This window comes from Tachypleus tridentatus, chromosome 6 (assembly GCF_004210375.1).
Source record: "Tachypleus tridentatus isolate NWPU-2018 chromosome 6, ASM421037v1, whole genome shotgun sequence".
NCBI lineage: Eukaryota > Metazoa > Arthropoda > Merostomata > Xiphosura > Limulidae > Tachypleus > Tachypleus tridentatus.
This window is the reverse complement of record NC_134830.1, coordinates 36886622-36908751: the sequence shown is the minus strand read 5'-3', so window position 1 is coordinate 36908751 and position 22130 is coordinate 36886622. Positions and strand designations below refer to the sequence as shown.

At 32.0% G+C, this 22130-nt stretch overlaps 1 protein-coding gene across 9 annotated transcripts in view; it reads left to right on the top strand.

Annotated features, from left to right (window-relative positions):
- Positions 1 to 22130, top strand: part of LOC143252256 (spectrin beta chain-like) — a 112284-nt gene that overhangs the window by 74211 nt on the left and 15943 nt on the right. For 6 of the 9 annotated variants that reach the window (XM_076504121.1, XM_076504116.1, XM_076504120.1 and 3 more), the window contains exons 32-41: positions 2464 to 2668; positions 3894 to 4157; positions 4811 to 4921; positions 5165 to 5409; positions 9368 to 9506; positions 10242 to 10326; positions 14029 to 14120; positions 15413 to 15517; positions 15829 to 15936; positions 21660 to 21784. In XM_076504121.1, coding sequence (XP_076360236.1) covers positions 2464 to 2668; positions 3894 to 4157; positions 4811 to 4921; positions 5165 to 5409; positions 9368 to 9506; positions 10242 to 10326; positions 14029 to 14120; positions 15413 to 15517; positions 15829 to 15936; positions 21660 to 21784 — 1479 coding nt within the window. The remainder of the gene's footprint in view (positions 1 to 2463; positions 2669 to 3893; positions 4158 to 4810; positions 4922 to 5164; positions 5410 to 9367; positions 9507 to 10241; positions 10327 to 14028; positions 14121 to 15412; positions 15518 to 15828; positions 15937 to 21659; positions 21785 to 22130) is intronic. The other 3 variants (XM_076504123.1, XM_076504119.1, XM_076504118.1) reach the window with 1 other exon arrangement.

The window sequence follows — 22130 nt, the reverse complement described above, 5'->3', positions numbered from 1 at the left end:
CATAAAGGCTGTTACTCAACAAAACTCTAGTTTTATATGTGAAGTGCCATGGTGAGACAACAGTAAGCCTACGGACTTAAGATACTAAAATCTGGGGTTCAATTTCCCACTGTGGACATAGGAGATAGCCAAATGTGGCTTTGTTCTAAAACAAGCAAGCAAGTTATATGTGAAAGTAATACCTTTAGTGCAACTTACTTTAGTGGAATATTTTTTACACAATTCTAGAAATAATACATTGACTGCATGAGTAACACAGCTTATCAAAAAATAATAATTTGGTAAAACTAAGCAAATGTTTCTACATAAATCTTGCATATTTTTCTGATTTTCTGTATTGTCTTTATAGTGGGCACGGGCATAATTCCATCATACCATTTAACCTACAAATCATGTCAGTATACTACTTTTCTTTCTCAGCTGGCTCATTCTGAAGTATTCACCTGCTCTTGTAATTTTCCTTTTATGTTGGAATAACATTCCATAATTTTCTCTCATAATGCCACACTTTACATTGCTAAATGCTAAAATCCCTGTGTTACATGTGGGAAGAAGTTCCTATATTTACAAGTTTAACTCATTTTCTATAGTATACATATTATATGATCAATTAAAAAAAATTAATCAATTTAGTTAGTTACACCATCATAAATGTATTTTTTTTGCTGTTTTTTTTATTTGACAAAAACTAGTATTATAGTATGGTCTGTTTTAATCATGCTTCGAACTAGTGGGTACCACCCGAGCATGGTGTATTGTGGAGTTTGGGAGTTTTGGGAAATTTTAACTTTTTTTTGTTTTTATTTTTCTAAGTGTTAAGTAGATATATTTAATCTTAAGATAATTTATGTTGTTTTAGATTTGTTTATAATTTTTTGGTAATTTCAAATGGTAAGGAAACTAAAAACACAGGAGAAGTGACATTTTTACAATTCAAAACATATCAGTTACAGGTAAAAAAAAAAAAATTATACCAGCAGCAAAAAAGTCGAAGGTGAATTATTTAAATTATTTTGGTTTGTGTACCAAAAGAAGTAGTCTTGGGAGAAGGGAATCTTTGTGGATAGACCACATAAATTATTTTAGGTTTTGAGATAATAAACAAGGGGTAAAAATTATGACTTACCCAAAAGCAGATCAGATTTAATTCCATTCCTTTCTATTTATTCAGTTCAAACTTGAAAATTAAGGGATGACTTAACAACAACGATGGATGACGTACTAGTTGGCTCTAATCAATGTTATACATAGTTTCATCAATTTATCTTCATCCAAATAATCGGGACAATAAAACTGTCTTTTTATGTAAGTTGCAGCATGTAAACTTTAACAATAAGAACAGTATTTGTGGTGTGACAAATTAGTATTCCATCGGACACATCAATAATCATAGTATCAGAAAAAATCATGCACTCAGCTGGTTCTTTTGAGAGTACAGTATGAACTTTCAGGACACACAAGCCTTAAAATTCTAAATTCATGAAGAATCTTTTGTGAATAACAGCTGCTATGTAAGATACCAGTTTAAAAAAAAAAAACTTTCCATTCTCATTATCTGTGTGTGTTCTAGTAATTAGTGTTGTATCCTGAATCCAAGGCTGCATAGTTTGCATCTCATTACCACAAAATTGTGTTCTTGCACTTCAGGACTGTGGATGTATTGTTTTATAATAATCTCAATTTTATTTGGTAGCCAAAGAAATGGTAGGGGTTACTGTTAGTTTTGTGTAAATGTTCAAAGTAAAATAACAAAATTTATTTGACATAGCCTTGAAATATTTTCACAATCACTTCCCAAGATTAAAATCAGCAAATTCATAACACTGTAAGCACTTTGATTATTAAAAAATGTAATTCCTATTTAGAGAGAGAAAGCAGAAGAGAAATTTCAACAACATCTGAAATAACAAATTATAGTTTGTTTGTTTTTTCTACAAGTATATGTATCTTCATACTGTTGTGTCTTTATGTATTAAATTGTTTTAAATTAGTGTGATTACCTGTAATAAATATATTTGTTTTCATTAAGATACGAACAACTTAATTTACCACTTACAATAGGTTAACTTAAGTCTTAATTTCATACATTTTCAAAGAGTATTTGTTTTATAATGTGCTGTTCATTTTCTGTATTTACTTTATTGGGTTTTAGCTGTTTTTTGGTCATGTTAAATTAGCTGGGACACATTATGAATTTAGTATTTTATAATAAATTCTAACCTCCTACAGTAAATACAATAAATATGTTAAAACAAGTTTTATACTTACCAAGCTTTAGGTACATGTACATATGCTACCATTGTTAGCATACCTGTAGCTTGTCTGGGTAACATTTTTGTAATATTTAATAATTTTGTGTTTATGTTGCATATGATAAGCAAGTTTTCTTATTATTAAATATCATTTGTTTACTAGATACAGATTACTTCAGTTTTTTTATTAGTGAATTGTATTTTATCACAGTGACCAAATTGCCATAAGACAATCTCAGATTGATAAACTGTATGCTGGGCTGAAAGACCTTGCCTCTGAGAGACGTGGTAAACTAGACGAAGCCTTGAAACTCTTCTCCCTTAACCGTGAAGTGGATGATTTGATGCAGTGGATAGCTGAACGAGAAGTTGTTGCAGGGTCTCCAGAGTTAGGACAAGATTACGATCATGTTACGGTAATGTATAATAAAATTGGATGAACTATTATTGAATTTAGGTTTTTGGTGAGAAGAAAGTGTACTGTTATCATTATTTGTAAGATGTGGTTATAATGATTTTATGGAAAATGTTTATTACTAAGGTACTTTTTCAATTTTTTTTACATAAAAATAAACTTTTTTATATCTGGCTCATAAGCCAAATCTAGCACTAGAGAGATTTGTTCACCTTGTTCTCTTGCTGGCTCTTGGCTAGTTTGTATACTCATTAGGCGAGACTCTCAGTTCAACAATATTTGAAGATGTGCCAAGTGTTTTCTTAAAACATCTGTTGTTGATTCTTACACTCAAGAATCTTCTACAAATTTAAAGAATAGGCAGGACTTGCACAAAAGTAAATCTGTTAGAGTTTCCTTGTATAATGTCTTCTGTAGATCACTATAAATAAAATATGATAATGAAAAGTGAGAGAGCCTCATACTCTGATACTATGACTGATTACAATGATGTATGTATAAAAAGTCTTCACTGAGCTGTCACTACTAAAAACATGTGAAGCTCATTTGGATAACATATTTTATCAATCCATAGTAGTTGAAAGGGCATTGCGACTCAGTGGCTTTGAGCTTTAAACTCAGTTGGATGATTGTGGGTTTGCTAGCCTGTGTCATGATACTGTGTTCTTGAGCAATACACTTTACCCTACTTGTTCCACTCTACCCAGTTGTATGATGGGCACCAGCTGAAGGTTAATCTTCAATCAGTGGACCAGCATCCCTTCAGAGGGAATGGTTAACTATTGTCATCTGCTTGTGCCACTTACCACCAGAATTCAAAATTACCAGCCATATGTGCCTTGAGAAGGCATGGCAAGGATTTAATTAACCTCATTTAGCTGAACTGATAAAAGCTGATATTTCTGGAAACTGCACTTCACACCTTTATGTGTACAAAATGCATTATCTAATGTGAGAAAATAGTTTTGATATTTCTTCTTTTAAATGCTTATTCCTTACTTTGTGAGTAAATATTAGTAATCTAAGCTCTTATACATAACCACTTATAATAAAATCTAATAAGGCCAAAAAATGTGAACTGAAAGTATTCATTGTGATTTAACTGAAAGAAAAGAATGAATTAATTCAAGCCTAATATAGCTGAACAAAGTAAAATATGAATGTTGTGAAAAATCTTTTTTCATTAATAGTTTCACAGATTTTGATAGATTTTACCATTTCTTTAGACACTACGAGAAAGATTTAAAGACTTCGCTCGAGACACCGAACTTATTGGTTCAGAACGAGTAGCAGTATTCAACCAGAATGCCGACAAGCTGATTAGTATAGGTCATTCTGATAGTGCAACTATTGCAGAATGGAAAGATACTGTCAATGAAGCTTGGGCTGACTTATTGGAGCTTATTGACACACGAACTCAGATGTTGGCTGCTTCATGGCAGCTGCACAGGTTCTTTCATGATTGCAAAGACGTTTACAGTCGTATTTTGGTAAAAACAAATATCTTTTTCTTTCAGAATATTGTTTTTGTCTCTAATATTGTTAGTTATTGCTCATTTTTGAGAGTGATACAGCAAAATCTTAAGTGTTTACTATTTTAAATTCAGCTCTGGACATACCAGTTATCAAGAGTATATTCATTATTGTTTCATTTCATTTAAAAATATTTTTTCATTGTCAGGTACATGTGTTTATAAAATAAATTTAACCAATGAAAGAAATTAGCAGTAAAATGACAACAGTTTCAGGTGCAGTTTAGTATAAACTCTGTTATGATTTATTTTCTTAATTGTTAATTCCTTGTAACTTTTATAGATGTATTTGGCAAAAATTCTATAAGTTTTTGTGGCTGCATAAATCGTGTAAGGAATCACTTATGTTTGGCATCGCATCTTTTTATATATATATATATAAATTCTTTTTTGTGGAGTATTTTAAACATTTTTAAAGAAACAGTCTTAAGTTCCAAAGGAAACAAGTTTACATATCTAAGTTTTAATATTTTTTTTAGATTGTAAGATAAAAACTTGTAATTTCCTTGTGAGGCTAAAATTTATTTCTTTTCAAATTCTTATGAATTGTATGTTATGATGCTATTTTTAACTAAAATACTAAGCTGATGAACTCTTGCATATACTTGTAGGAAAAACAAAATGCCATTTCTGATGAGCTTGGTCGAGATGCTGTCAGTGTATCTAACTTGTTGAGGAAACATGGGAGTTTTGAGCATGATTTACAGACACTTGAAATTACAGTAAGTGAATTGTCATACTATTGTTAAAAGAGATTTAGTGTACTTATATGAAGTACTTAACTGGAAGAAATAAACCATATAAATTATGTTTTGCTGCTACTCATTTGATTAATCTAAATGTATTTAATTTTAGTAATTGAAAATCTGTATGACTAGGATTATTTTGAGAAACTGTTTTGTCTAAATATCACCAGCATTAAGTTAAATCTGTCTAATAAGATATTTCCTTTGTGTGTATGATAGGTGCAACAGATCAAGGAAGAATCTGCAAACTTGCAAGCATCTTATGCAGGAGAAAGAGTACTTGAAATTATTGGACGAGAAGCAGAGGTTACGAATGCTTGGCAGAAGCTACTCACAATGTGCGAGACTCGACATGCAAAACTAGTGGACACTGGTGACCTCTTCCGCTTCCTCAACATGGTTAGAGACCTAATGCTGTGGATGGAAGATATCGTAAGGCAGATGAATACCAGCGAAAAACCAAGGTAAATTATTTAAGTTTCATTTAAAATAAAGCTCTAACACCTAATGTCATTGAAAAATAAAAGTGATTTTCAAGCAAATTTAATAAATTAAGTATAGCAAGCGTAAATATACTGCTAGATGAAATATGTAATACCAGTTGCTGTTCAATGAACAGAAAGAAATCTTGGTATGAAGTTTAACAGAAAAATAACTGATCTGACAATCAAATATCAGTCATTGTCATTATTAATAGCTTACAATAGCTTAAATAAACATTCAGAATGGAAGGTATAAACTAATTGATAATTAGCATCAAATAATAAAACAATAAATGATAAGGTAATCGTTTAGGCCGTCATCCATAATGAAGGATTTTTTATAACCATTAATTGATAAACTTACATGTAAAGTTTTTCAATTATAACATTTCATAAGAAGTTGAGCTGTTTTAATCATTATTCATTCTTAGGCTGATCACTTGATACTATTATATAAAGTCATGTAAAATAAGAAACTTCATCAACTGTTGTTAACAGCCCTTACATTCACCCAACTCAAAATATTCATTAGTCATTTTTACCCATAGCATAGCGGCTCATGGAATGTTTTTTTGTTTATCTTTCATGTACAAATTTTTATCTCGTAGCTTCTTCATCTTTTGAATAAATTCAAGATCTAATTACAGTTTTAGACTTGGGTGCTCAGACCTTTTCAATTGATGTATTTGATCACACTTAAGATCTCATAGGTTAATTTACTGTAATCCTACCTGAAAGAATTTCAATTTGAGGATAGGCTGGTTGAGATCCTGATGAGTAATAAATTTGAATGGAGTATCCATGTGTCCTGTGTCTGGTATTGCTGATGCATAAAAATACAGCTAACAAAGAGGAAAAAAGATATTTTATATTAATTGACTCTAATCATCTCTAAAGGTATTTTGAGTGTCATGGCTATTGAGGATTCTTTCATTTTCTAATATATGTGTAATAACTAATACTTTGCAACAAAATGACAACAAATTAGTTATTAATGTATGCGTGCCATTTTTCTGCTGAAACGCGGATTTCCGTGGTTTTCAAACGGCCAATGATCACCCACGATATTCATGTAAATTCGAGGAGAAAATATGAGCGATTTGGGGGCCGGGTAGGTGGTTTTTGAGGAGAAATCATATTATTTCAATGTTTATTGCAGAAAAAAAAAATCTGACCGCCATCTTGGAGGCAGTCTCGTTTCGTCTCGTTGCAGGTCTCGTGGTCTGGTATCGTGTGCATACCAGACGATAAAATATTCTATACGCTCCAAAGAAACAACAGCGATTGAAATGTTTAAAAGGAAAGATGTTCATTTTGATCCTGTAGACAAGAGAATGTGTAAGGACATTAGATCAGCAGCTTCAAAGTATACCTCAAAGCTGAGGGAGAATCAGAAGAAAAGGGCAGAAAGGCTTGAGGCCTATGGTTCTGTGAAATCTGGCCCAGCCACCTTGGCTAAAGAAAAAAGTCCAGAAAGCCACAGAGGCACAGAGAGCTGCCCATTCAGAGAAGGAGAGAAAAAAAGCTCGGAAGAGAGCACTGGAAACCCTTGTCTCGAAAAAGAGGAAAGTAGCCAAGATTGATTAAAGGAAATTAAGTGATTTGAAATTTGACTGTAATTTATGCAGCAGAGCAGAAGTTGATATCAGTGACTGAAAAACATTTTATTATTATCTGCAGCATACAGTGCCAGTGGTTTATTTTAAAGCATATCATTAATTTTATTTTGAAGCAATGTCAAAGCTTTCTTTGATTTGCTGTTTCAGTTTGTATTGTGAAAGAATGAAAAATATGCTGATATTGAGGTACCAGTAATTTATTGACAAAATTGTATAGATGAACAAGTTTTACTGTAGGTAGTCATGTAGAGTAATTTTAAGTAATTTGAAATGTTAATGGAATAAATGCAGCAGAGCAGTAGTTGTTGATGTCAATGACTGTACAAAATTTAATTTCTGAGGCATATCACTGATATCAGTAGTTTAATATTGAACCATATCAGTAGTTGAATTTTTAAGCAATGTCATAGCTTTCCTTCATATGCTGTTTTTGTTTGTATTGTCAATTTGTGAAAGAATGGAAAATTCACTGACATTAAGGTACCAGTAGTATAATGACAAGTTGCATAGATGAACAATTTGAACTGTAGGTAGTCATGATTAGTCAAAAGAGTAATTTTATGTGATTTGAAAATTGTATGGAATATATGCAGCAGAGAAGTAGTTATTGGCAATGACTGTAAAACATTTAATTGGCAGCATACCAGCAGTTGATGATGATGATGTTATTATTATGACAAAAAGGATAATAATGAAATGATTTGTATTTGAAATATTTACTGAGTTATTTTGGCTTTATTAACTCATATTACTAATATATTTTGATTTAGAAAAAAATTAAACTGAATAAATAGCAAATAAATAATCTTAAATTTCATTTATTTACTTTTTATTTTATTTGTTAATTTTAGATAATTTGATATTCTTCTAAAAATGAATGCAAATTAAAAGAATAAATCAATCTGCTAAAAACTGTAAATGAAAGTTATAGTTTTTATTAGTTTGATTTAGTCTTTTAATTTCCTTTTGTTATTTTATATGATATATATTGTGTACTTTTCCAACATTGCAATGTCAAAAAACATAAAGAAATTATGTCCCAGATTGCACCAAATCACACCAAATAGCATCCATTTTTTTTAAATTTCTTTTTTTCATAAATGTCATTGGCATGCCTGATAATGAGTAGATATGTGATCATACAGACAAATAACTATGACAATATTGATACCCAGTTGTTACAATTTACTGTAAGTGCTAAGAAAAGTTCTTTAGTTCACTTAAGTACAGAAATCGAACTATAAGAATGGGATGTGGTTTGGGCTTATGGTAGACCTGTGTATCTTGAAGCTAGTAAGCCAGGCTCAGTCCTATGTAATACAACAAAATATTCATCCACACTTCAAATTGAGTGAGTTGTAAGTGGGATCCTTAGGATGGATGGGATGGTGTTGATGTTCTGCCTTCCCTCTGGCCAAAAGTGTAAAATTAGGGACTGTGGTGAATAATATTAGTAACTTCACCATCAGTACAAAGATACCAAGGACAAATGTTACTATACAAGTTTTCAGTACTTGGGTATTACAAGTACTTTAAGGGCACACTATAAATCTGAAGTAATAAATTATGTTTAGAGCCAAGTGTTTGGGCTAGTCCTCATCAGATTCATTTCTTAATTTGTCACAATTATTAACTTTTAAATCAGGATTTATCTGAGGGTTGCAAGTTTGAATCCCTGTCACACCAAACATGCCAGCCTTTTTAACTGTGGGATCATTATAATGTGATGGTCAATCATGCTATTTGTTGATAAGAGTAACCCAGGAGTTGGCAGTGGGTGGTGATGGTTTGCTGCCTCCCCTCTGGTCTTACACCCCCTAAATTAGAGACAGCTAGCACAGGTAGCCCTTGTGTAACTTTGTGCAAAATTTCAAAGAAAACAAACAAACCATGATTTATTATGATAAATATGAAAAGATGTTTAGGTTTCTCACATCATGCTATAAAACCAACAGTAAAGAACGAAAGCTATTATATATATAGCTTGAAACTTTGCTCTGATTTTTTTAAATCACTTAAGTTGAACATCGTTTGATTTGTTTTCATATCTGCCCAACATTAACTCGTGTTAGAAGGCAAGGGCAGGAGAATCTCTGCAAAATACATGATAGTGGTAATAATTTATATGGTCTTGCACACATTTGATTAGCATCCACAAAGCTACAGAAAAAGAACTTTGCAGAAGTAAAACTTCATGATTAAAATTAATTATATTACTGTAGATTTAGCATAGATAGTCAGGAGCCTGTTTTATAGATTTCATGTTTAAAAATTATTTTACAATATGTTAATATGAGGCAGCTTTGTGTTTTTATTTTTAGAGATGTTTCAGGTGTGGAATTGTTGATGAATAATCATCAGAGTCTAAAGGCTGAGATAGATGCTAGGGAAGACAACTTGTCTGTTTGCATCAGTCTAGGAAAGGAACTTCTAGCCAGAGGTCATTATGCATCGAGTGAAGTAAGTCAAAAAAATTGTTGATTCTAGTTTGCACTATCTATAGTCTGGAAAATTTATCACTTGTTCTTTATGAATGTGCCTGAACAGAATTTAACTAAATAAATATTTTTCTGTTTGTGTATGTCTTATTTCTTGAGTTCAGTACTGTATGAATCTCTGAAGGTTATGTTGACCACTTCATGTGGAAGCTGGCTACCTCCCAGGAGGAAGAACAAAATTTTACTGGTATTACCAGTTACCATCTGACTGTTTTCCATAGCTATATCTTATGGTATTTTATTTTCTAGCAGTCTCATTCCCTCTGTGTCAATGGAAACCTTTCATGTTTGCTCTTTTAACCTTGGTAATGCAGAGATAACTGATACCCTGCCACTAGAACTGTGCCAGATTTGGCCTCGGGGCTTCTCTTGTGAGCTCCCTCTTTTAGCTTTACTTTTGCATGGCCTGGTGCACAAATGTTCATGAACACATAATCATAAGATCAAATTCTATATTTAGTATATATCACCAATTAAAACCTTATTGAAACAAATCTGTTCAAAATGTGTAAGCATAAAAGGAATGAGTTGTCACTTCTACATCAGAAGTGATGAATATAACTCCCCTTATTTTATACAGCAGGTATTTAACAGTTTCCAAACAGCTGTTTTATTTTTAGGTATGTAATGTTTTATCACATTTCAAATAAACTTGATAATAACTTTTGTTTTCATAGTTGATGTTGATTCGTTACAGATCAAAGAAAAACTGTTGGTCCTAACAAACCAGAGGAATACCATGATGGAACGATGGGAAGAAAGATGGGAACACTTGCAGTTAAGTAAGAAGAAGAATTATTTTTTTTTGCTTTGAGTACTCAGTTTTGATTCTTATTTCACTATTTATGAAGCTTATGTAGTTTTTAGGCCTTTTCTATCATCCATGCATAAAATATTGTGTAAATCCAAAAACACAAATCATTATTCTACTTCTATTTGCATTAAAACAGTTGTCATTTCTTAGAAATCTTATTGGAGGAGAATTAGGGCTTGGAATGTGTTTTGGCCTTCTGTCATGTATGAAATTGTTGTGTTAATAATATTCATGAAACTTGTACAAATTTTTCACTTTCATGTTAAAGCACAGAGTTGCGTGTATGTTATAGATTTGTAAAAGCTTTGTTTCACAAAATGCCATTTGAATTAGAGAAATAGAAAGGTAGTTAGCAGGTAACCAACCATTGAAATAGATTGAGCTTTAAAACCATATCACACTTGTAAAACATCCCATAACTTCAAGAGTTTTAAAGAATGACCTACATCTATAAAATTTCATCACAAAGTTTCTTAAGACTCGAACTGAAAAGAATCTTTTAAAACTCAAATGAAAACATTCAAAAGATTTATGGGAGAAGCTTAAAAGGATATAATTCATTTTTTTGTGTGGAAGAGGACACTAGCTGCTATTGAAATACCATATTTTTGAGGTTATAAGTTAGGTTTCATGTAAAACTCACTGTGACATTACTTTCTTAAAGGACCCAGCATGGTCAAGTGGTTAAGGCACTCAACTCATAATCCGAGGGTTGCGGGTTCGAATCCCCATCACACCAAACATGCTCGCCATTTCAGCTGTGGGTGCATTATAATATGACAGTTAATCCCTCCATTTGTTGGTAAAAGAGTAGCCCAAGAGTTGGCAGTGGGTAGTGGTGACTTGTTGCCTTCCTTCTAGTCTTACACTGCTAAATTAGGGACACCTAGCATAGATAGCCCTTGTGTAGGTTTGTGTGAAATTCAAACAAAAAAAAAAACTTTCTAAAATGTTTTCATTACATAGCTTTAAGTTTAAAATATTCTTTCAGTTATTGCTTATTGTTTAACGAGAGTTTATCAGTATCTTTTGTTACTGTTACTCAAAATGTTAAGCACATGATAGATAATAATAGACACATTGCATAGCTGTGTGTTTGTCATGAATAGTAAACATATGCAAGTAACAGTTTGGCAAAATCTTTCAAAATACTTTCATCAAACTCTATTTGGTTGAAACATTTATCAGTAATGAACTTGCCACTGCAGTAGGTTTAGCTATTTCTGTTTTTCAGAATTGCTGGTATGGGTATTAAACTTTTAGCCATTTCTGTTTAATTTTTACATCTTTCACATTTTTGAATACTCTACATAAAGTTGCTCATGAGGATTCAGTGATAAGTCTCTGGATTTCTAATGTTAAAATAACAGTGGTGGGCAGAGAACAGACTTTTGTATAGCTTTATGCTTTTGATATGATACTTTTTTTTTCCACAAAATTAGTTTTTTGCACTTTGTGCTGTCCTGTATATGAGAACTTTTTTTATAATGCATGCCACAAGCATTGTACAAGCCTCTATTGAAATCAATGTTTCCAATGTCCATCATGCAGGTCATCATACATCATCTTTCCACCCAAATGAGAGAACTATCATCACATGATGCATGTTGCTCTCTTTATGTGCCACTACCAAACCATCACTTCTTAGTTGGCGGTGCATGAGTATACACTTCTTTCTGTTCGTTCCTTTCTTCTTGAAGTGGTGTAATTTAATTTACTTTATTTCAAGATTTTTTTCACTTTAGATTTGAAAATGTTTGATTTAACATATTTTGCTCAAAAAATATTGATTGTTTTGTTATTAAGCTTAAATTTCAAATAAATGTTACCACTTTGGGTGCATCTTATTTTGATAATGCAATTCAGGACACAAGTTCGAGCATCGGGGGTGATCTAATGGACTTTATTCCTAGTGAGATTGAGCGTTGTATGGGACAATCTTTGTTTCCTGCTGTTACCTCACTTCCTCCAGAGCCTTTTGAACCTGGCCTCCCCTCCAATCTTATTTTTTTTCCCATCTCCTGATATAGGGCTTACACTGTTAGGTGACAGCATTAGTATGCCTTGTCCCCCACATGTTTTGGATCAGTTTGCCCTCTCTTATAATGTTGATTGTTCACATATGGACCAAAAATTGTTAGGTTCGGTTTTGCTTAATTTGGGGGTGGGACCTGAATCTCCCCTTCATGTTACCAATGCCCAGTATCGAATCTTCTCTTTCAGGCCTGTGATAATTAAATTCACTTAATGGCATGTCATCTACCAGGTGCTTTCAATCTTATGGGAGTTTGTCTTTCCCAACCCAACCTGGTTTCCCTGACAGAGTGATCCCTTTGTTTTTTGTGCTTTGCAATCAGTGGTGTATTGCTCATATTGGTGCATTTGGAACCTACCAGTTCCAAGCTGCTGGGATAGATGATCATGGAGGCATCTTGCTAGACGGGTTCCACATAGGTGGCTGTAATCATTCATTTCAGAGTATGGTGACAGTTGTGTGTCGTTGGTGTATAATGTGTGCTGTTCTCTGGTTTGAAGGTCACGTACGACAGAGTGAGGCATCTCAATACATATTTATACATTTGGGTTTATTTTCCTGACATCTCATTCACATGTGCTCTCTTTTTCACCATGTTTGTTCCTAGCTGGTGCTTGCATAGTGAGGAAATACCTATTCAAAAGTATTGTGGTGACCCTCCTCTAGTCATCTGATCTGTTTCTCTTCTCTACAGAAGTATCCTATGGATGCTTTGGAGGAGTATGTCTGTTCATCCCTTGCACCAGTCTCTCCTCCTTTTTAGTGTGCAAATTCTAGCTTCTCTTGAAAGAAGGAAGTACTGTATTGGAAGTTGTAATTTTCCTAAACTTAAAATGTATTTCCAGTAAGTACTTCCCTCTTCTCACACTTCCCACCCTCCTCCCCACAATCTTCCAGTGGTTAGGTTGTCTCCTAATCTTTGAAGCGATGATTTGGTAGTGGTGTGTACAAGGAATCACTTGCATCACAAGATGGTGGTGCTCTCTTATTAGTGGAGAGATCATGTATGGTGATTTGTGTGAGAGACAGTTTAGAATCTTTGATTCCAGTAGTGGAATATGGAAGGTGTATGGCATGCATTAGAAAAAATTCACAAAGGGAATAGAACAAAATGAGAAAAGCTAATCTTGTGAGAAGAGGGAACTGCCTGTTGCTGATTCAGTTACAGTAAGAATGATAGTTTGAGTAGAATGTCAAAAACTAAAATTTATCAAAAATAGGTACTCATAAATTTGTATAGCAACTTGAGTCAACAGTTAAGATAGGAAAACATAGTTTCACAATGACAATACATCAACTTGTATAACATGTCAGCACTAGTGCTTTTGAAATAAATGTCAAAGCTTTATAGACACTGTTTAAGATGTTGTGGTGCTAGTGGACTTGTGTGTATTTCGTGTGTAATGAAACAGTTTGTGAAATTACTTTTATCATGCACAAGAGGGAGATAATGAAAACTTAGGAACACAGAGTGCAAGTGCCTTAGATTTTTTTTTGTCTGGTTTATCAAAACAATACAGAATGAAATTAATTGAGCCCTGATACAGAAGTAGAATAATTTTATTTAGATTTTGAACCATTTTTTATAAATATTATGTAGCATTTTCAGTTTAATGTTTTAATTTTATTTTATAGTCTTGGAAGTGTATCAGTTTGCCAGAGATGCTGCTATTGCAGAGTCTTGGTTAGTAGCCCAGGAACCATATCTTCTGAGTCAAGAACTTGGTGTAAGTTGTATGGTTTGGACAGAGAAAAATATGGAACTGTACTTTTTATTAAACAATGAACTTAATGCAAGTTATTTTATTTGGATTAAAGTTAGAAACCTCATCGGATTTTATGTGTGGCCTTACCCCAAGCCTGAATTATTTCTGTTTACATTTCAACTACTTGTATCATTTGGCTGAAAACAAAAGTAATTTACTGTTAATCAGTCTAGTTACATGAAGTTTTGCACTAAAACCTGTAAGACAGGAGCAAAATTGCATACAAGTTTTTGAAAATTAATTTTTCTATTGTATTTAAAAGAAAAAATATTATGAAAACTGTTGTTATTATGGCATAGATTACACTTGTAACTGACATACTTGTAATGAGGCATGGATTTTTCCTGTGGTAGAACTCTGGTGAGCAAGATCCAAATCTATGAGATGTGAAGTATTTTTGCACTTTAGGCTATGGGTGTGTCACATGAGTGGCAGTTAGTCCCTTGGCTTTGATAGTAGGATGCTGTTGGCTGATTGTCTTCTTTGTAGTCAGTAGTTCAAAGTTGTTAGGGATGGTAACAGATAGCTTTAGTAGTTTTGCCATAAATACAAATTTACAACACACTTCTAAAGTTCAAATGGAGCAGACACAGGTATGTTTTGGACTGTTGAATAAACATGTAATGAGTAAATATATGAATAAAGTAAACAAAAATTGGAAGTTTAATTCCGTCATTAGAATTAACTAATGAAAATATGTATTGTTTGTAGGCATACATTTTAAATGAACACTTCTGTATCCAAAGTTGTGTAGTAATTTTCTGTAATCCTCAGAAGCATCAAGGTCTGCTGTTTCTAATCTAAGCACAGATGAGGAACTTGCTTATAAATATTGCCAAATGAAAATATGTTTAAGATCTTTAGTTATCTTATTGAATAATTTAGGGCTATTTTATTAAATGTGTAGTTGTACTGTCTATACAAAGATCATATCTAAAAGCAAATGTTCACTTTGTTATATGAGAAATTTAAGTTTTTTCTTACAAATTCTTTTGTGCTTTACACAGGTGTTTGAAATGTCAATTTTGTGTTTAAGATAAAGTATAAAAACATTTTAAGCATTTCAAAACTCTTGATTAATAATGAATTAAACTTTTAATTGTAGACTTCTATGTATTTGAAAGTATAATGAAGTTTGTGACATTAATTTAAAGTAAACTATTGAATTTTTTGTACTTGTTTTTAAATGTTAAAGTCAAAACAATTTGTTTTAATCATCACATCGTGTAAACTAATGAATTGTTTTTTTGCAGATGACGATTGATGAAGTTGAACAGCTAATAAAAAAACATGAATCTTTTGAGAAATCCGCAGCTGCACAAGAAGAACGTTTTGCTGCTTTGGAAAGGCTCACAACGGTATTTTTTATGTATTCTAGTCTGTTCAGTGTATTGATAAATTCATTTTTAACATACTGTTGTCACCTCACTTTTGTTTAATCAGTCTTACTTTGTATTTGTTGAATATTATTATTTATTATTAACATTTTTCTTTCACAATTACCTCCAAATCGTGTTTAAATATGTAGTGCATATTTTATGTTCTCTCTCTTAGTTTCATCCATAGTACTTGTCACTCCAGTTTGTTCATATTCTGGAAAAGTAATTTATATTTATATTCATTGAATATATAAGTCAACTAAGCTGAAATATTATCCTTTTGCTCAAAGCTTGAGTTGAGAGAACAAGAACACGACCCGACAGACCACGTAGTGGAACGACGCCGAGCATACCGTGCTCTGGATGATCACATGCGCCTTTCAGGCTACTATGAATCGGTGAATTAAGAAACAAATTGCTTTTTTTTTTCAGAGCTTGCATAACCATGTGTGTATTTGGAAGATTATTAACAAGCATGAACTGCCAAACAAAATAATGTTACTTGCATGTTTTATCTGCAACAAATGACAATCATATTGTTATTATAAAACTACTGACTCTCTTTTCAGTAGACTGTTTCTACAGAGTGTTAAGAGTCAAAATGTATAACACTTTTGCAAGTTCCCAGTTTAGTTTAGGGTAGAAAATATATTTTAAATGAACTGCGATATCCAAATCATTTATGTTTACTGGAAATGCAAGAAAACACATCCTCATAGTCATATATATCCCCTTTGTTATCTCATAATGTCTCAGCACAACTGTAAAATCTGTTTTAATTTCAATGACTAGATTCTTTAGTTGCTGAAGTAAGTTATAACAACAGATGATGGAGATCATTTCCTGAAGTCTCTAGCCAAACTTCCTGAATGTACGTGTTTTTGTCAGTTTTATCTGCGTTAACTGTATGAAGTCACAGGTATGCAATGCAAAGATCCCATCAACAGAAAACATGTAAAGCATATCTGTTTAAGCTGTTATTTATTTGTTTAACACCTCCATATTCCTTCCCAGTGTCACAATAGTAAGTCTGAAGACTTGTGATACTAAAAACCAGATTTTGATACTCTTGGTTGGCACAACACAAATAACTTATTGTGTACTTTATGTTTAGCTGAAAACAAACAATGATTCATCCACTCATACAATTTTAGCATCATAAAATTGTTGATGCGGTGTCAGTGTTATGTGTTCTTTTCCAGATAAATGTAAAGTTCTAAGTGATTTCATTGACTGAATAATGGAGATGCAGCAACATACTGTTTTCTTATGGAAGAGTGGTAAATAAACTTAAACATTACATTTTTGTATCATTTATGTACTTAATGCATTCTTCACAGAGCAAATGTAGTTAGTCGTATGTAGATTATTAACAGTGTGCCTCATTGCAGTTAAAGGACATACCTTTACATTGTTTCATGTTTTATTTTTAAGCAAGATAAATAATTAGCTGTCTTTAATATATCAGAGTTTCTGTTATTTGCAGTAAGCATGGATAAATGTGCTTAATGTATCAATCAAAACAAAGTATGAAGTGGAATATTACTCAGCTTTACTTTCTGTTGTAAAGTTCATTTTAGGTAGTTTCAACCTATGCCTTTCATTCACCTATATCTTCATTTAGTGTTTCATATGCCTGTAAGAAGTAACATCACCTATTCTTAAACTTTTATGCATTGCTACATAATTAAAGGACAATTGAAACTTACAATATTTTAGCCATGATAGCTGTGTCAAGACTAAATTCAGTGCTATAAAATATTGTTAGTTACTATTTTGAGCTCATATTTATTAAAATTTAAGATCTGATGATCTTCCACTGAATCTGGAATGTAACTGACTAATCATCCTACATTCTTAAATGTAGAGCTCTTCATCTTTGTAGTTCATGATGTTTCAAATTCAGTATTCAGTGTGGTCACTATAAACAAGTTGCATGATTGAAATCAGTACTGATAAAATCAGTGGCACAGGAGCTCTGGGAGTTTTTGAGTTTTCAGGAAAATTTTCATGGTTTTTAAAAATTAAATAATTAGATATAAAAAATAAAAATTCACTATTAAATGTGCACAATAGAAGTAATACCTTCTGATTTAAGAATAAAGCACAGTTGATTGTGTTTAGCTTTGTAGTTTCGACATTGAACATGCATGGCTCGAGATGACTGATCATATTCAATTTTTACATTTTGTGCAATGAACATTTTCACGTAATTAAAAAAAACACCAATAGAGTATCTTGATTATGAAACTCAAAATCTGTGCTATTTCACAACCAAAATGTGAAGTTAGTAGAATGTGGCATGTGTTTAAACATATATTCAACATTTGTTTATTCCAGCCACAAAAGCAACATTACTGTAACTAAAAATGAACTCAAGAGCTTGGTATTGTGTATAACCAGTAAAGCATCATTGAAAGGTGTATGAAATAGCATGGAAATTTGTCAACATGGTAGACAAAAGAGTCAACAGCATTTGACACAACACCTGACCACAACTTGATCTAGCTGTGTTAACAACTGTATTGCTTTAAAACAAAAATAATCCCAATTATCAAGTCAATTCTAAAACTTGCTCACTATAGATTGCTCTTTTGACCATGAAACTACTGAAAAAGCTTTGTTTAATACCATATATTTTAAATTGTATATGTATCTGACAGAATTAATTAACCATCTGAAACTTTAAAACATGGTCTCAAACTCTCCAACTTGTGTTCATAATGTATCAGCCTCATCTGCTCTAGTCAGCTCACTGCTATATGAGCATAAACAACAGCAGATGATCTCCAGTGTAAGAAGTATTTAACAGAGAGCTGAACAGATGATAAACAACATCAACATTGCTTTCTCAGATCCTGAACTATGGAGTAGACAAGCAAAAGATTCATGTTGCATTGATTGAAATTTGACCACTCAAATTGCCTTGACTGGAAAAGCTTGCAGTAACATCATGAGACAATTGAGTGTATGTTTATGGCTTTAAGAAGATGATTTATTACACACCTGCTTTACCCAAAACCCCATGTAGAATTGGAATGTTGATATCATCATTCCTCATATAGAATGCTTTATTTTTAAGAAGTTTGAACATTCTATTAGGCATTCAAACAATGAAACATGGCCTAGGTGAATTTCATCAAATGTCTCTCTTGTTCACTCAAACTGATTTTGCCAAGTTAGGGTTCTTGCCAGAGTGAATTCTTCAAATTCAAATTAATATAAAAAAAACAGGTTAAAAACTGTGATTCAAGTGGTTAAAGCAATCTACTGGAGATTTTTAATGATTAAAAATACACATCTGTTGGATTTAGAGAATGGTGCTAACAATTTCTGGAAGAATTTCTCTAGTGACAGGTGCTCGTGCTTTGGTTTTTGTAAACAATGTGCTTCGATATGTATCAAGAATGATCTTTAAACTCCAGTTTTGTGAACTGTGTATATTTGTTTACCAGAATAATAGTTAATCTTATTATTATAACCAAGTGTATTCATGATAGCTATATATAAAGTAACCCATAATTTACTAGTTGTGTACATAGCCTCCACAAATTAATAAATATATGGACACACGTGTGTGTGTGTGTGTGTGTATATATGTTAACGTGCATGATTATACTTCTCATTGGTGATTGTTCTGAAAGAAGCACTTCCAGGACATCTTTAGACATGAGTCACCTTACAGGAAGCAATATCTCCACAGAGCATTTGTTATATACGCATGATGTGCAATGAGCAAACCACATCTCCTTCCACATGTTCTGAAAAAAATATTTTTAAAATAGCAGTTTAGTTTTTTTACCTATTAGTTTAAAGCAGGTAAATTGCTTAAGTCAAAAGGCTTTATGATGTGGTCCAAGTTACATGAGACACTAATAGCACTGTTCCATGAGTACTTATTCCTTTCCACACCATACTTTCTCAGCTGTTGTATGTGTCACTTTCCTGTATGAAAATGTTGTTGGATCTGGTCTTTTTTTCTCCAAGTGAGTATGTGCCTGCTGCAAGGTAAAATGTGATGCATGTAAGAAAAATATTGCTCCACTGGACATGTTTTTCACAGCATTTTGTGTTAATAATTTTGTGTTTTCAGTGAATGTAATACATTTCATTGGACATCTGACATAAAGGCTGTCCTTATTAAACCTGTATATAACTAAGTATTCTGATATAGGGTCCAGCTGTAATTCTACACATCTGCTTTAGTTTTAAAGCAAGTTTCCTCTGACTCTGGAAACTTAGAATCGACAATCAGCAGTCATCTGCTTGTGCTCTGGATGATGGTTTTACCTCATCAAGATGTCTAAACAACTGTTTTGGAAACTGTTCCAAATTCTTCTGATTACATTTTTAGTGGCCAGCTACCATTTGTCTGACTCTCTGAGTGAAACATCTTTAAAGTATAGCACTGAATTGTTTTATGAACAGTTTAAAATACTTTAAATTCTCTTGCTCACTTTAAAAGTGACAATTGTGTAAGACCAGCCAGTTTATACATCAAGGCTAAATGACCAGTTATTTGCATTTCAGATCACATGACTGATTACTAGTGCCTGATTTGCATAAGTGGTAATCACTTTTTTGTAGATATAATATCACAAATTTTATTATACTTTACATAAAAACAGTCCCTGTTAATCAAGTTGTAAAATTTATGAAATTTTAACCTAAAACTAGCCAGATGAAATACTTTTCAGTTGGGAAGGAACAAATCCCTCAATATTTTGAATAAAGTTGGCAGCACGATTTTTCAATGAAAGTATTTGATTGCTACTAAACTGATTAGTTGTGACAATTGACACGTTGATAGTGATTATTTGGTTTTTCTTTATTGTTTCAAGTCAGTCTAACCAACTAATGGCTTTCACAGTTTTGTCCATAAGGTAAACTTGGAAATTAGAAGATAATAAGTAGATGTTGACTAATTACTATTAATTGATTTCGTTTTGTTTTAGAGTGTATTTCAAATCTACATGTATTTAATATACATTTGTTTTAATCAGTTATGTAATGGATATTTTCAAGTAAAATTTGAAGTGTTATGTAGTATTCTGTTAGGACCTAAATGATTAAATGCAGTGAACTATATCATGAGTCATTATTTGGAGAAAGTAGTATACATATCAAAATATGAACTGTTAAGAAATTCATTACTCCTTTAATTCCAACCAACTTGATATTAAAGACCAGTTTAAGTGTGTTTGTCTGTGGTGTACAAACAATAACTTAATCAGTGAGTTAAAAATTATATATATGTTTAAAAAATTGATAAATTTTTAATGTGTATAAAATTCTTTAGTTTTCTATATGTTATATAATTTATTGTTGAATTTTATTTTTACAATGGTAATGCTTAGTGAATAAACATACATATAAATTATTTTGAAATATTATGCAAGTGCAACATAATATTTTATAAACATTAGTTAGAAAAATAATTAAATTTGGTCTCAACTGAAAACAAAAAACTTAACTCCCTGAGAAAAGCTAGAAACATCCTGGTCTAAGTATTCATTCAACATCTTGGCATAAAACAAGTAGAAGTAATAGCTGAGCATTGAGAAGACCAAAGTATCAACAAAACAATAATTATTATAATTATGATTAAAGTTGTCAGATTTAGCTTAGCAACTTGAAAAACCACAAAGAATTGTTATTATTATTATTATTACACCAACAACAGAAGAAAAGTGAATTGGTTTAGGAGTGTACATCATGTTGCAGAATTTGGTTATACTTAACTTGGATGTCATCAGAAGTTAAAGGATTGAAAAGTGTTTAACTGTGAACTAGCTGATGTTGAGTGTTTATATTGAGGTTCCAAATGTTTTTGTTTATTGGTAGCTTTTACTTGTCTTTACTTTACAGTAATGGTAGCATAAAAAAAATTATATTGCTATATTTTTCACTATTTTCTATTTGTGGGTATTGTTTGGGATTAAAAGTCTGTATAGAGAAGCAATTTAGTTTCAGGGTTAAAACCCAGTAGCCAAAAAAGGGTTATATTGTAGTTGAGGTTTTGTTGTATATTATGAAAATAAGTGCCTTATAGTTCACTGCTCATAATAATTCTTTTATCACAAGTTAACTAAGTGTGATGGTGTTTTAAATTTGAATACAGTTTGAACTAAAAGAACAGAAACGAAAAGAAGATGAAGAATCTGAGAGAAAAAGACAAGAGGAGGAGTTGGCCAAACAAGCAACTGAGGAACCAGTGATAGAAGAACCTGACACTAGTCCTGAAAAGTAAGTTATTAATGAAAACAAGTTTTACATTTATCAAAAATATGTATACAAAGAGCTTCACATTTACAGACAAAGACTTGTTAAATAATTTTGTATCCAGTGTAGCAGTGTAATAAATGAATTAGAAATTAATTATGGTAAAAAAATTTCGTATGAGAAGGATATGTAAAGAAATATTACTGAAAATAGTTTACATTCACTATAACAGAACAACAAGTTGTGACATGATCACGTCTTCATTAGTTGTACTTTTGTGCATGAAAATTTGACTTAAGAGTGTGTGGGAAAAATAATGGATCTAAACCTTATTTTAGATTACTATACATGGCACTGTTTATGTACTTCC